Consider the following 15,067-nt stretch of genomic DNA (forward strand, 5'->3'; position numbering starts at 1 on the left):
ACAGATGCGGGTTTTTTCACACCTCTCGCCAAATAATATATCTGGCAAGTCAGTTGCATGCTTGGAAAATTAACAGGAGGGAGAAATTCTCATGCTCAATATAGAAGATGTACAAAATTTTGACTCATTTGTCTCGACAGAAAAATGCTACACATGTGTTGGGTTACAATATCTTCACATTCATCCAACTGGCCGTAAAAGCTAGCTCCAATGATTTATAGTAATATTTATGCAAGGAGGTTCGGTGGTAACACGTTCATTTGCCTACGTGGAACTAAATATTAAAAATACGATGCACGTCAACCATCAATAATAGTACTCGTATTTCAAATTTAGACAAACACTTCTATCGGAGTAAAATTTTAGTATATTTTCAGTAATACGCGATTTAAGAAACTTATTATAATGCTAGTGAGAAAAATAATTACTATTATCGTCGTTCATCAAATGAAAAAACTTGTGATATTATTCAGACAGTATCGAAAACGAGAATCCATGGTAGTTGACGCGATGAAACACTAGTCAGAGAATAATTAAAATCAATACATCAATATAATGATAAAAATGCATAAAACGCGGCCCAATTACTAAATAAATAAAAAGAGATTTTTTCGAGGAATAAAAGTGAACTGATGCAATCAAAATTATCCAAGTTATAATACTTGTTCGGTAAATTAGACATTTGCTTTTGCCTCGTCAAGATAGCACCGAACGTTATAATTAGACTCAAGCCATTATTTATCATTCATTGCTCTCCATTGAACATCTTTCTTTTGAAATCATTAGTTAAATGCTGGAAACCGTTCAAGAAATAAAACATTGGTCTATAATCCGTATAATGAATATTGATGTATCTTTTTCTCGGGTTAATGGTTGATATGTTAATTTCCCTATTTATTTATATAGTCAATCAGTTCATGTGAATATATTATATTTTGTTTTATTTCATTATTTTAAAAAAATGATCAGGTTATATATCGTTTAAAATATTGATTTTTGGTCAATTTTGGTCAAAATTTTGCATTCCTCCATCAACAACGTTATAGCAGGATCGAATATTTATTGTCAACCAATCATTACGGATGCACCCGCTTCAAACAAATTTTATTAATTTACTCAATGGTCACGTTTCGTTAATCAAATGGATTACTATTATATGACCGCCAGGAGCAACACACAATGCCATTTGGAAGCGTGTTGTGTTTGTCATTCTTTCTTCCATTTTTTTTTTAACGCAGCACACGAATGTAATTTATGATTAGACTTTAGAACATAGACGCTCACTTAGACAATACCCTATACATACTATATACCTTATTCGATTTGTAATTATACTTAATCAGTTGATTCGTTAGATTTTTGTTTTGTTCCTTCATGAGTTTCATTGATATATATTTGTGTGCGATTAATGATTAACATATACGTTCAAATTCTCAATATCGAATACGCTAATATACAGTGTATTGCGTATACGGATACTGCTTTGATGAAGATGCATAATTCGTAAATTTTTGCGCCACGTTAAATGTTTCACGTTTCACTTGAGGAAATCTATGTTTGATTCGCTTTTTTTTTTAATAATATCCTTACATGGATCAGCAGCTGACTGTCCTCAACCACCTTATCATTATTACTATTATTGTTAGTCGTATCATTGTTATTCGTAAGACTTGCGTGTGCAGGTTCCTAAAATCATTCACGCGTGGATAGCGTTTACAGTTGTAGTTTTCAATTTCCATTCGTCGAACGTTGTCTTAGAGTGTATTATCCAAAGGCATAAGATTCGTTGATTGGTCTGACGATTACAGGTCATGTTACAATTTTAAACTCTATTATTGGTAGCAAAAGGCGATGCAATTTGAACAACTCGACCTGTAGTTTTAAGTGTTTAAACAACTAAATTACAGTTGACGACGGCCAGCTCTTTTCTTTCCTGAACATATTTCACATCAAATTTTTACATTCACACATAGTATAACATAATATCAGTATTGTATTTGAGGGTTGTATTTATTATATTTCTAGTCAGAAATGAATGGATCCATTTATATTTACAGTGCATTTCTTCGGCATGGAAAACAAAATAATATGATGTACAAAATAATATGACTGTATTGAATGTTTTCTATTATCACCTCCGGGCCCATGATACAATTTTAACGATTTAATACGACTGTCCTTCGTTTTTCCACTTGCTTCTAATTTCACAAAGTAAAATATATCTTCACAATAACTCTTCTAGCCCACAATTTTTATACATTGTTTTCATTATTTCTAATTGCATTTTATTGTTGTCAAGTTTTGTTTTCTTCGTATAATATGGCGACAATGACGATGACGACGACGATGAGAGAGGATAAAAAATTGTAGAATAAAAAAATAAAAAAAAAGTACATAAATTAAAATAATTCACGATGACTTCTATAGTCCAAGCGCGGTTTTGCGGGATCAGTCAAAATTAGATGTTGGAACGATTGGGTCCGATTTGTGTAGTTCAAATCAATCTAAGATAGTATTTGCATTCGTGACCTGTCGTCAAGTCGTGAATAAAGAATTTACAACAGGGTGGGAACTCTATGTTTGTTCGTTAGATCGACGCCAAATTCGTTTTAAAAATAATAGAGGCGTAGTTTATCATTTTCATTAAAATTAATATTGTTATTATCAAATACGTTAAAATATTTAAACTAATTGTGACAGCACTGAAGCTGATGTTCTTTTGTTTTCTCCTTGTTTTTCTTAAATTTGAATATTTGATTTTAATTCACTTTCATTACTTGCCCACACGCTGAAGGATATATATTTCATTCTGTTGAACAGTTTCAAAAGAATAATACGTTTAAAAAGAGTGATTAGCAACGCAGCTACATCATAATGCAAGATTAGCTACTCACAAGGTAGATTTGAAACAACAACCTTTGACTCGCTTTAGTCACAGCTAGAAATAAAAAGGATCCCTGCAGAAGTCGGTGCGATAAATATTCACGCTCAAGACGGCAATATAAATCGCCAAATACTAGATGAAATATCTTTTATTTCCTTACTGAAAACGGTACCCACGCGTATGCAACAATCTTATCGAGAATCGACGACGACGATTTCATGGTCTTCTCAGGTTTCCTTGTCCATCACCTTCGGCTTCCTCATTTTCTCTTTATTCTTATTCTTTAAACAAAAGCCTATATAGCTTGACGTACCCCACTATCTTCGGTAAAAGCTTTTTGTTAATATTTAAGGATCGAACAATTTATCCTTCTATATGTATGTAATCAACATGTGTTTATAGATGCACAGCATATCACGAAACGACACGGCACAGCACAGAGGTGTGATTGTGATCCCAGGAACGAAATGTTGTCCTCGACGGTACGTGAAAATTCGTTGTTTTCCTTGCATTTATTAGAGTAGGCCGAGTCGACTATGTCCAGAACCGTATTAGGTCATGTAACGCATCACGGCGCGAAGTGCATACAACAGTTCAGCTTGCATACGAGCTTCCAGGATCATAAGATTCACATGAATCTGAAAGAAAAATATTTCTCGTATCAAAGATGAGTATGAAAATGCGATAACCGGCGTATGCGATTCAAATCAGAAATCGGAAAGTAAGCCGATACTAAATCGAATTACGTAAAATCTCTTCGATGTAAGTAATTAGCTGAGAAATTGACAATTTGGAATCCCAGTGCAGCTAAAAACTTTATCCGATCGAAGTTGTTTCTTACCTTTTCACTATGCTTGAACTCCCTCATAACGCGATCGTAATCCCTCTTGGTGACCCGTTCCGGATAGCATACAGCGCTTTTGATAAAAGTTTTCAGACTCCTCTCGAGCAGCTGATTGACCTCATTGTAGTCGTAATCGTCGTGCCTTATCCCAAACATGCACTGTATGTAATTCCATATCGCGCGTCTGAAACGCGACGTGTCGACTTTGCTGTGAGTCCCCATTGTGTAGTAGGTTAAATTGTAAGCAGTTTTGAATTTGTCGTCCAACAGATTCCCAACGTCGTTGTACAACCGGTTCACCAATGAATAACCGTGATCGTCCCAGGAATAATCCTGAACACGAAACGTCGGTATATCGTTCAGCTGTCCGCGCTGTCGGATCAGAAATAAGCGCGAGATTAGAGAATATCAAGAAAAAGGATTCAGAATCGCAGAGTAAAATTATTACGATTGTAAGTGAAATAAAAAAGAGCCATTTTTGTACCTTGGCAAAATCTTGATAGATGAACGTCGGATCGTCTATGAAAAGGCCGATGTCGGAGTCGAGAACGGAGCTTCGTTGCGGTGCGGCAGTCAATTCCGCAGACTGCGACTCAACGGTTTCAAAACGTTTCGACAGTTCCTCCTGGGTTATTTGATAGGACTCGGATTTTTCCGACAAACGTTTCATACGTTCCATCAGAGTCTCAACGCCAACTTCCTGTTCACCAAGTATGCTAGGCGAGGGTGGAGGCGACGGCATATTGTCTGCGATATCGAATACGGGAAATACCATCAGAGTTGCGAATGGAACTTCGTACAATCATAAATCATCGCCCAAAAGTATGGAGCAAACAAGAGACCAATGCCAAAAACTCACCAGTCTTATCGGTACTTCCGGGTATTTTGGTCGGACTACTGCTCGGCACCTTGATATCCTTAACCGGCTGTACGTTTTTTCCATTATCCTTACCGCTGCATTCCTTGTAGTGATGACCCGAACTGCTGTCTAGCTCCTCGTTTATACCGCATGAGAATACGAACGATGATAACGAGTGAAAGTGGGCTAACAGCACTATGGCATGAACAACTTCAGCCAGGGACCAATTGTCCGCGCCTTTCGTAAGTTTCTGCAAAATTTACATTCAGATTAAGAAGGAACGATTATATTTATCCTAGGTTCTTGCGATGTTTCAAGAAGAATGAAAAAAAATGTACATTTTCATCGGACAATCTTGCAATGTCACAACAGTATAACAATAATAATAATTATCACAGTATACAATCGTGAAGAGATGACGATAAGTTATGGCATTAATATGACCTCGTCAACATTCGAATAATTAGTTACGCAATTTAAAGAATTCAAGAAATTAACCAGTAACTATTCTAAATTACTCACATACCGCAATAAGTTATACTATAGAGAGTTTTAGACTAATTGTAAGTCCAGTGTCTAGTTCACATTATTTCATCAACAATGGATAGATTAATTTCTTACATATAAATATAATCGAAGACAAGAGAATTTCTATCGTTGAAAGAATTATGGAAGTGTCATCGTGAATTCATCACTTCCACTTTCTGAAATTTGTCTTTGCAATAAAAGGTAAAATCGTAATAAAATCATCGTGGCTTACCTCTATGTGAGTTTTATTTAACAACCAAGGTCGATGAGCCAGAATTTTGTTGATCTCGTACAGGTCCTGAAGTTTGCTCGGTATGGATTTGAGACCTTGAAGCCAGGACGAGGCACCTCCTTGGAGTAGGAATTCGCCCTTTTGCAAATTTATCAAATAGCTGCATTGGTGCCTTCCAGCGGCCTGTTGGCAAACCCGAAATATAAATGTTAACGATATTTTCTCCACCTGGTTTTCTATTTTAATCATAAAACGTATCCTTCATTTTATCACTTCTCCTCAATAATGAAAGTAGATTGTGAGGAAAAGGGCATATAATTTCGATAATAATCAACAATAAATAATCCATAAACATTTATCCGCGCACGCAGGCAGGCATGCAAAGTGTAGGTACAATCATTTTTCGCAGTAAACATGTTTACTGCTGTGGCTCGTAAAGGGCTATAAAAAAAAGTAAATTGCAAAAGGAAAATTGCTCGCTAATACAATAACGACTCGTTTATTTCCCCTCAGCCCTTTGCAAAGGTCATAGTTAATGCGATTTCCTACATTGCGATCGAGATAAGAATTTAACGATCGAGTTCATAGCTTCAATGCGGGATGTTTTTTTTTTTTTTTTATCATTTACACGATTTAAATAAATTTAAAACATTCTTGAAATGTTAAATGAATTATCGCTCATTTTGAATTGATAGTATGATGGAAAAGCTGGCCTCCAAGTTTAACGAAAAATAAAATGTAAAAAGAAAAAAATAATCAAAACATCCGCTAATCGGGACCGCAAAATTAAAATTAATTACACCAACTAATGATCGTAACTGTTAAACATGAAATATAATGATTTTCGTTTCGGTGTACATGATACATAAATCATACTAAATCTTCTTTTTCACCAGAGACATGATAAGACACGTGCCATTTTAACGATTGACGCGAGTATTATATTGTTAGCAAAGTCAGCCATGTTTCGAACGAATAAGAAGAATAATAAGAAGATGCGGGAAAATTTACACCTGTCTGCGTGCGTACGTTTGTATGCCTGCAGTTTTACATTCAGAAATACGAAATGCTTAGTTGGTCTTTGTTTTTCCATCCTAATAACATACGTGCAAAGATTAATTGCATCCGAACTTGCCAACTAGTCTTCCTTTTTTCAATGAACTCTGTATACGATTAATTTTTCTCAAAACGTCAAAAGAAAACAAATTACAAAGGTAAAAATAAGAGTGGAAAAAAAAAGCTCTCGACGATTGTCTTTTAAAGGCAAGAGGGATAGAAAACCGCGATGCGAAATTCATCGTTGTACATTATTAAATAACTGCACCATTAAAATAACCGTAAGTATTTTCATGACATAATCTGCATGTATAATCACAATCCTAGTCGGCAACCGTGCATTGAAACACGTTAGCATGTAAAAAAAAATATTACATAAAGCATTGAAATATCTTCATTTACCCAGTGTCTGACAACAATGATTGTAGATAAATTAGTTATTTCAAGACTGTAATTATACATAGAGGTGATAAGACGATAAGCTATTTTTTTTTATTATAACCCCCCCCCAACCCCATTTGTGAAATTTTTTTTTTCACCACTTCTTTTCTCGTTACGTATACACATGCGCATGTGGACGTGTGACCCGCATATTTGACCAAATTGATAACATATCAAGGACAAAAAGGGGGGGGGGGGGGGGAGGGGGGAATTGTACCATATTATTCTTCACGCGTTTCCTTACGGTAAGTGTATCTAGGCAGAATTTCAGAGCGAAGCAGCAAGTGCGCTTTGATCTAAGTCGTGTTGCGATTTTCTCATCGTATGGTACAAAGGAACAAAGCGTATAAAGCTTCTTTGTTCTTCTATCTCAAAGACGTTTGTTCATTTAACGTATTTTAAAATGGAATAGAAAAATTGCTCGTTATCGTTATAGAGCAGTACGGATAAATGAGAATTGAACAGTGAATAACAACGAAACTTGCACAAGTTATGAGCAACGAAAATTTCTCAACGCGATATTGTAAGAGCCAAAAATTTGTCTCTAAAACTCGAGTGGAAAAAAGAAAGGGTCATTAATTCCCATTAAAATACGAAAGCTGATTTGTAGGTACTTGCTTAATCGTACGGTCATCGTTGTGAGAAATTTTTACTGGAAGTAAAAGCACTTCGACAAATTCGATAATTGCTCGCAAGACGGTTTTTTTCCTATACACACACACACACGTTGTTAGAGGCGAGATTGGAGGATTCCGTGGCTGATACTTGAGGCTAATTTTAAGCGTACCGGCCACCGTACAACAATATTTGAAAACTATATCGTAACTAGGTTAACGATGTCTCTTATCAGCATTATAAGTAACGACAATTGATTCACGTTTGCGCACATTTTTTTGTGTCATATTGTATAGGCATATGACAAGCAAGTGTATTTTTCCACCCAGAGAACCTGCGCAAGGCGCACACACGCACACACGCGAGATCGATTAGATACATGCCTACATATGATACTAAAAACAAAAGAAGGAGACCGTTTGATCGATTTATTTTTTTTAATTTTTATTTTTTTTTTTTATTTTTATTTATAAAAACTTTTCATGCTTTTGATGCAGCTTTTTTGCTCCTTTTGCCCCGCCAGAATTCAATTCGTTTTGGCGTGTTTGACAAGCGAATAGATGTTTCAACGTTAATATTGTGCCACACATGTGAGTGTATAACGCATATTACATCGCACGAAGAAGGACGATTCTCTTTTTTGCAATTTGTAACAATATCTCGGTTGTACGACAAAACTTATCGGGAGACAATAAAAAAAATCACTAACGATTAAAATTTAATAACCTTTCGTCGTTTCAGGCCTCCTTGAGATTTATAACCTTTAATTTTCCGTAGAACTAACAGTTGTATAAAAATGTGTGTCGCACGCGTCTTTACGTTTGTTCCTTGTAATATCACAAGGCTTAGAGCGCTATATTTTTTTTTTTATTTATATTTGAAACTAAACAGACAATTGTGCGCTCCAAAACAAAAAATCTCTTTCACTCCGATTCGTATTAGTTTTAAGGTGAAATTTTCAACAATTAATTAACATACATGTATATATAGAGAGAGAGTTTAAACTCACCATGATGGCGATTAGATGGCGATAATCGTATGGGAGGGGCCCATCGCCACGCAAAATGAAATGTTGGGTGCGAAGAAAGTGTTCCAAGTACGTTGGGTGCCCAGCCATCACACGAGATACATGATCGAGTCTATTGTTTTGCAAGAATGCGTCCATCAACAGCATGTGAGCCTGAAACCATAAAAGGGGTAAAGAATTGACGTTAGAAATTAACCAAATATTGCAATACCTGTTACATTGTCTTATTACTAGCTTATGCTCGCTACATCGATCACAAGTTTTTTTATCTTTCCTTTCTCTACCAATTTCAGCGGCACTGTAAGCGAATTAAGAGGCACGTAAAATAACATATGGTATGTAAATACGTTAAGAACATTGTATTGTGTTAAATATACGATAAGACGTGTTCGAAGAAAGCATAGCATTCGTTAAATAAAAGTTTGACATTATAGTGTGGAATATTTAAACCTGTCATTTCGCTCTAATACTCGATGCATTGACATTATTGCTTCGCATACGGGCCAAGCTTTTTTCCCTTACCCCCTTCCCTCTCTTATTTTCGTTGTGGAAATGATTGGTAAACCAATTTTTTTGTCCACCTGCACATGCTATTAGACACTCTTTGCTTCTAAGAGAGCAACGAACTAGGTCGGTGAACTTTACCGACCTATCGTTGTTTGTGTTTCCCTTCATTCTATTTACTCTTATCTGTTTCATTTTTTTTTTTTTTCTTTTTCTTTTTCTACCCATTACCCAGCGATGCGTTTTTCTAACTGTACACTCGAACGTTTCGAAAGGCGAAGTATTATCAACAAATAGGGGATACAAAACAGCGTTCGAATGGCATACTGTTTTTCCCCCCTCTCAATTATCAAACAAATACGACAAATTTTACAAAAATTTGATCCAACAACCGTATTGAATTTGCGTGCATAATTTGAGAGATTCATCGGTGAGAAAATAATGATGAAAATAAGTGAATAAATGAATATGGAAGAGTAGCGTCGAAACTGCATGACTTTTGCGTGTTTGATATAAGATATATAATACAAACGTGCGGGCAATATTAATTTTCCAATACGACATACCGAAAGATCGTACAATCAGACGCGACGCGATGCATATCCACGTTTTTATACATGTAATATACAGGTATGTCGTACTTGTCACAACACAATATACATTATACATGTACAAGTTTCGCGACGTCAGACTTTCGCCGTACATAACACGCGTATCAAAACTGCTCCGTTTACACATGAATATACATATAACATAGTGTACAACAACACAGAGATGATGCAATCCAAATACCCAGTTGCGGGAGACTGTCAAGTAGATATTACTACAGTACAGTAAATAGATTGTTGGTAGTAACAGACACTCGTAACAAGTATCTACGTACCGTCAAAAAGTTCCAAGTAACTTTAAAGTCCGATAAACGAATGAGAAGAAAAAAAAAAGACAAAAATTCTTCCTCAGATCCTTTAATTCGAAGAAGACACGACGAATGAAAATGACGACAAGATGTTCGACTAGAATGACGTTTTTAGTACAGCCTGTAATAAATACCGCACTGTACCGACGTGTGGAGTGAGCGAGACAGAGAGACAGCGGTGATCCAGCAATTCCAAGTAAATCCGCGACCAGCTCAACATAACATTAAATCTATGAGATAGGCATACGTACGTAGGTCGAAATTATAACACGGGTAAGAGTTTCTCGGGTTTCTCGTGCGGTTTGTCAACCTCTCCCTCCCAATCGCCCGGCTGAGTCAAGGAATGTAAATAGAGAGGGGAATTTGACGACGAGACGCGAAACGAAACTGCCGGCACGAGTATTGAATAAGCGGTAGGAGAAATCAGCTGATTCGCAAACTGTGGAACGGAAGTCTCAAGACTGCGTTTCGACCGTTCGGTGCATTCGTCGTGTTGTAACTTTAGGCGCCACTTGACGCACACAAACGCAAACGCAAACACCTCTTATAACCGTATACCGTATATTTCGTCTACAAAAGTTGAACTTCAAAATATCTCATTTCACAATACGAAAGTACGATACAAGTACATACATGTATACGCGTATTCATTAAGTACCGATCGAAGCTGATCTATCTATTCCTACAACACCTACTCGGTGTAAAAAAAATTCAAAAGGTCACCAACTGTAACGACAAGGATTTTATAAATTACATAGATATACCCTATAATATGCCGTAAACACCGTCGTATTCGCATTTCGTGGCGAGGAGAAACGACACTTGTGTACCAAAGATTTCGCACATCGGTGAAAAGATACGGTTGACAAGAATATGTACCTGATCAAGCGTTTGTCCCGAAATTTAGACAAAAATTTAACAATTGTGGATTCTGTGTAATTTTCACCACGGTTAAGATTCTTCATTGTTATTTTTTAGCACGTTTTTTGTTTCGTCTTTTTTTTTCTTTCTTTTTTTTTGTCCAATTAACGTGTTTGCGATAACGTTCGTCCTCAAACGCGTGTGTTTCAAGTTTTGCGAGAGCATGACAAATGGCATTCCGAGATTCAAAAATAGAAACTATTCGAACGTACGACAACGTAACGTTTGCGTAAAATTTGATTGCCTCGATTCCATCTTGCAGATTATTGCAACGAAATTTATTACCAGCCGAGTGCCCTGTTATAACGCATCGCGACATGAGTAAAATTATATTGTATGCGCACGAGTACGAGTCATTGAACGATTCCGAAACTGGATTTTAACCGTAGTCAAACAAACGGAGCGAAAAAAAAAAGAAGATTTTTTGAATTTAAAAAGCTTGAAATGACGGAGAGAAAAAAAAACATAACGAGACTCGTTTGTATTCTACAAAACGTGAACATTTTTTTTTAACGTGTCGATAAATTAGTTAGAGAATCGAGGAAATAAAAACGAAGGAGAAAAAGGTGAGGTTAAAATGTCCGAACACGCATGTTATAAGTAAGTATACGAAAATAAGTAAATTTCGAGAATCGGATCCAACTCTCACAGTGTGCCTAAAACGGCCTTAAACTTGTTTGTCTCGACTACATTACGTTATCAGTTGTTTAAGTATCTAATATTCTGATTTATAACCGTCTTCATTTTTCATGATATTATTTGATAAAGAGAAAAATAATCAGAAAGCGAAGTAAAAACTATTACACGACAAGAGAAACAACATCGAGATTTTATCACTTCTACAATTATAAATTGCCGTCGAATCCATCCAGCGACAAAGTTATTATATACAACAAACCGGATGAAAGAGAAAAAAAATATTGTCATCTTGCGTGTGAAATTCGATCAAATTGAAATTCCGCGGTTTCACAGATATCCTGTACGGTGCATCGGAGATTGGAAAAACGAAATTTGCCAAGCAAAAGGATTTGACGAGGTGGGAGGGAGGGGGAGAAAAAAGAAAAACAAGTGACGTCAAGCGCGAATATGCTCCAACAATTTTGTTTTGGCACGGAGGCTTGGCAGATCGCCTTTGAAAAGAAGATCTCTTTGGCTTTGAGGACGATTAAAAGCCAACTCGTAAAGCGGCTGCGTGACGCAAGCAGGCCGATTTGGTTAGCTCATTCGGCTATAGTACGAACTCGTTCTCCTTTTTCTTTTATTTTTCTATAATTTTTTTTATCACTCTTCATCGTTTCGATTACTCGTGCACGTATATCTCGCCATCAATTTTTACAACTTGTCAAGTACCGCCGTGTACGGTACATATTAACCATCGTCGTCGTCGTCATCGGCGTTGGCCACCCACTCGATCGTCGATAAATAAAAAAATAAATAAACAAATAAATAAAACAACGCTGTACGAACGGACATCCATATTATACACATAGAGTAGATATAACCATTATCTCGTGTTAAGTATAAAAGTAACGACAAAAATTACACATGTAACACACGAAACGTGTACACACAATTACAAAAAAATATACTCGCACGCTAGTAACGACGCGTATTTTTCCACATCTCGTTATCCTCGTCGTTATCAAAATCTGTTGCCCCGTTGAGTTTTATGAACGCCGCAAGAAAACAAAATAAATAAATAAGTACAAAATAAACAAACAGATTAAAAAGAAGCGAAAGAAAGAAAACAAAATCATAGCTTTCCAACTATTCGTTTTACACGGTCAGCAGGTACGTTGTTTTCACCCTTTGCTTGCCGCGCAATATTTGAATCTTTATCGCGGACGCGCACCACAAAATCAATTCGTCCATTACACATCACATCACATCGCATCACATCACCTTGCGCGCCTGCATGGACATCGGATTTTATAGTTAGAGCTGGCCCCTCTGTCCAATCGTCACTGACCGAGGTATGTATGTACGTACTTATATATATATATATGTACGACAGATACCTGCATCCGGGTACCGCAGGGACAGAAATTCAATTGGCTTCTTTTCCCCGTACCGAATACGAAGAACGTTGCCAAATGGTAATTGCAACGAAAGTAGGACTCTATCGCGAAATCGCGTACAATGAGATTTGGCATTAATCCCCGCGCGATTCATCGGCAGCAGACCAAACTCTAAGTCTAAGTCTAAGTCGTCCGAGTTAAGTGCAGGTATAACAAACTTATCCGAGAGTCGTTCGTACAATTAAATATAAATACATGCAGAGGTATGAAGTTCAAGAAATCGGGATCTCGGTATTAGCTTAATACTTTTTAAACGCTGATAGGAAAACGCATGAAAAAACACACACCCCACAACGTCGATATTGATTGTAAAATAACGAATCGGTAACGCCGAAACTAACATGTGAAATATATGAAAAATTGCTCAACTCCGACGAATGCAAAACGGTATCAACCACATTTGTACGTTCTGTAATACATGATATTATCATACATACATACCGTAACGTCGCAGGGGATATAGTGCATACGATGCAGCTTTTTGCCGATATAGATACGCGTATTTCATACAAACGTTACAGAGAGAGAGAGAGAGAGAGAGAGAGAGAGATATCTGCGAGGCACGTGAATTTATTTATTCGCTTTCTCAAAATTACATAACGTGTATACAGTTTGAATGTCTGGCGTACCTCTTCTACGCATACGAGGAGAATGAACACCCTGTACATCGTAGCACGTTTTTTCTCTCTTTCTCAGATCAGTCGTATATCTCGGTTTGCGTCTCAGGGTCTCGATATCAGGTTAAAAAAAGATACGGCCACTCGAGCGCGCGTGTGTGTGTAGGCCATGCGTACAAGTCTCTCTATTAAAATTAATGTACTTGTTTATAAGCGAGCTTCGAAAGAGGAATTGAGGAGTACAATAGATACACCTAAATCCGTTCTCGTCGAAGTCGTCTCTCTCTCTCTCTCTTGCAAAACTGCAGCAGCCGACCTTACAACAATGTTCGAATGCTGGGGAATAGGTGTAAGGTGTACAGCCGCCTTTCAGCTGATTTCAAGTACGTACTATAGAACGGTAAGAACAAGCAAGAGACCACCACCGAGATCTCGCTTTATTTTATCTCCCGCTATCTTTCTTTTCCTCTCTTTGCCTTGGATTCAACACTCGTACACAGCCACTGCAGTGTTGCAGCCTCGCGTTATCTTGAATCGCGTTTACCGAAAGCTGCTGCTGCTGCTGCTGCGGTCCGAACTGCAAATCCAGTCTTCGTCGTTGCATGCTTAGGGACATTCCTTGCCAAATCGACAAACTTTCATTCCGAACCGTATTAGGTATCTGGGATGCGATTTTTTCATTCATATCGTACGTTTTTCTTTACAACGAAGCCGAAGTTAGTACCCAGACGTGTTAAAATATTTCGAAATAGAAAAATACGGTTTAGTTTTGTACCAACAACGTTACAAAAGTATCAGTGAGTCCAACGTGTTTCACAAAATTTTGATTCTTGGACTTCACTAACTTATTCGAATGAACGATAGAACGTTTGGCTGCTAGCTCAAGTATCGTTTCTTTGAGCCGGCACGCCGTTTTCATCGCTTCTTTTCTTTTCATTTTTCTCATAATGATCTTGAGTAAATTATTTCCTCGAGTCTTAGATCGACCGCGATTCTTCGGTTTACAGAACTCGAGCGATCGATAGGTATTTAAAAAATTTTCTAAAGCTGTGTATAATTTATCCAAATGATTTCAACGAATTTCCAATATTTTGTAAACACAACTTTGACCTATAATGGAATTAAAATCGAGTCAATTTGTCCGGAAAATTTAATGTTTACGGTCTATTTCCATAATCATCGTTACGTACGATATATACTTGTATTTTTCTAATTTTCCAAGGTTATGAGTCTAAAATTTCAACACCGGTTCCTTTAATATAAACGCTTTGGGGGGACAGAAATCAATGCAGATATCTCTAATACAATCTCATAATAAGATGTATCTGTCTACTCTGATAATTTCGACATAAAAACAGCAGCCTCGCTAATCTCACACGCAATCAAATAAACATCTATGTATAGATTGTAAAATATGATCCGAAACCGAATCAAGTCCTCTAATCTCTTCGGTCGTTCTTTTTTCTATTTTTATTATTATTTTTTTTCTTCTTTCGTTTCATTTTGTTTTTCAATGTACTTGTAGAAACATCGACTGTTAGACGC

At 36.8% G+C, this 15,067-nt stretch overlaps 1 protein-coding gene across 1 annotated transcript in view; it reads right to left on the reverse strand.

Moving 5' to 3' along the window:
* Window positions 1-1,521: 1,521 nt before the first annotated feature.
* The window catches only part of LOC124309082 (sestrin-3), a 109,404-nt gene continuing 95,858 nt past the window's right edge, over window positions 1,522-15,067 (reverse strand). Inside the window, exons 5-10 of the mRNA XM_046772339.1 lie at window positions 8,469-8,639; window positions 5,348-5,530; window positions 4,588-4,837; window positions 4,213-4,475; window positions 3,726-4,100; window positions 1,522-3,522 (exon numbers count right to left, since the gene is read on the reverse strand). Of these exons, the coding sequence (XP_046628295.1) occupies window positions 3,436-3,522; window positions 3,726-4,100; window positions 4,213-4,475; window positions 4,588-4,837; window positions 5,348-5,530; window positions 8,469-8,639 (1,329 nt within the window). The 3' untranslated portion in view covers window positions 1,522-3,435. The remainder of the gene's footprint in view (window positions 3,523-3,725; window positions 4,101-4,212; window positions 4,476-4,587; window positions 4,838-5,347; window positions 5,531-8,468; window positions 8,640-15,067) is intronic.

The sequence above is a fragment of the Neodiprion virginianus genome, chromosome 1 (genome assembly GCF_021901495.1).
Source record: "Neodiprion virginianus isolate iyNeoVirg1 chromosome 1, iyNeoVirg1.1, whole genome shotgun sequence".
Taxonomy (NCBI): domain Eukaryota; kingdom Metazoa; phylum Arthropoda; class Insecta; order Hymenoptera; family Diprionidae; genus Neodiprion; species Neodiprion virginianus.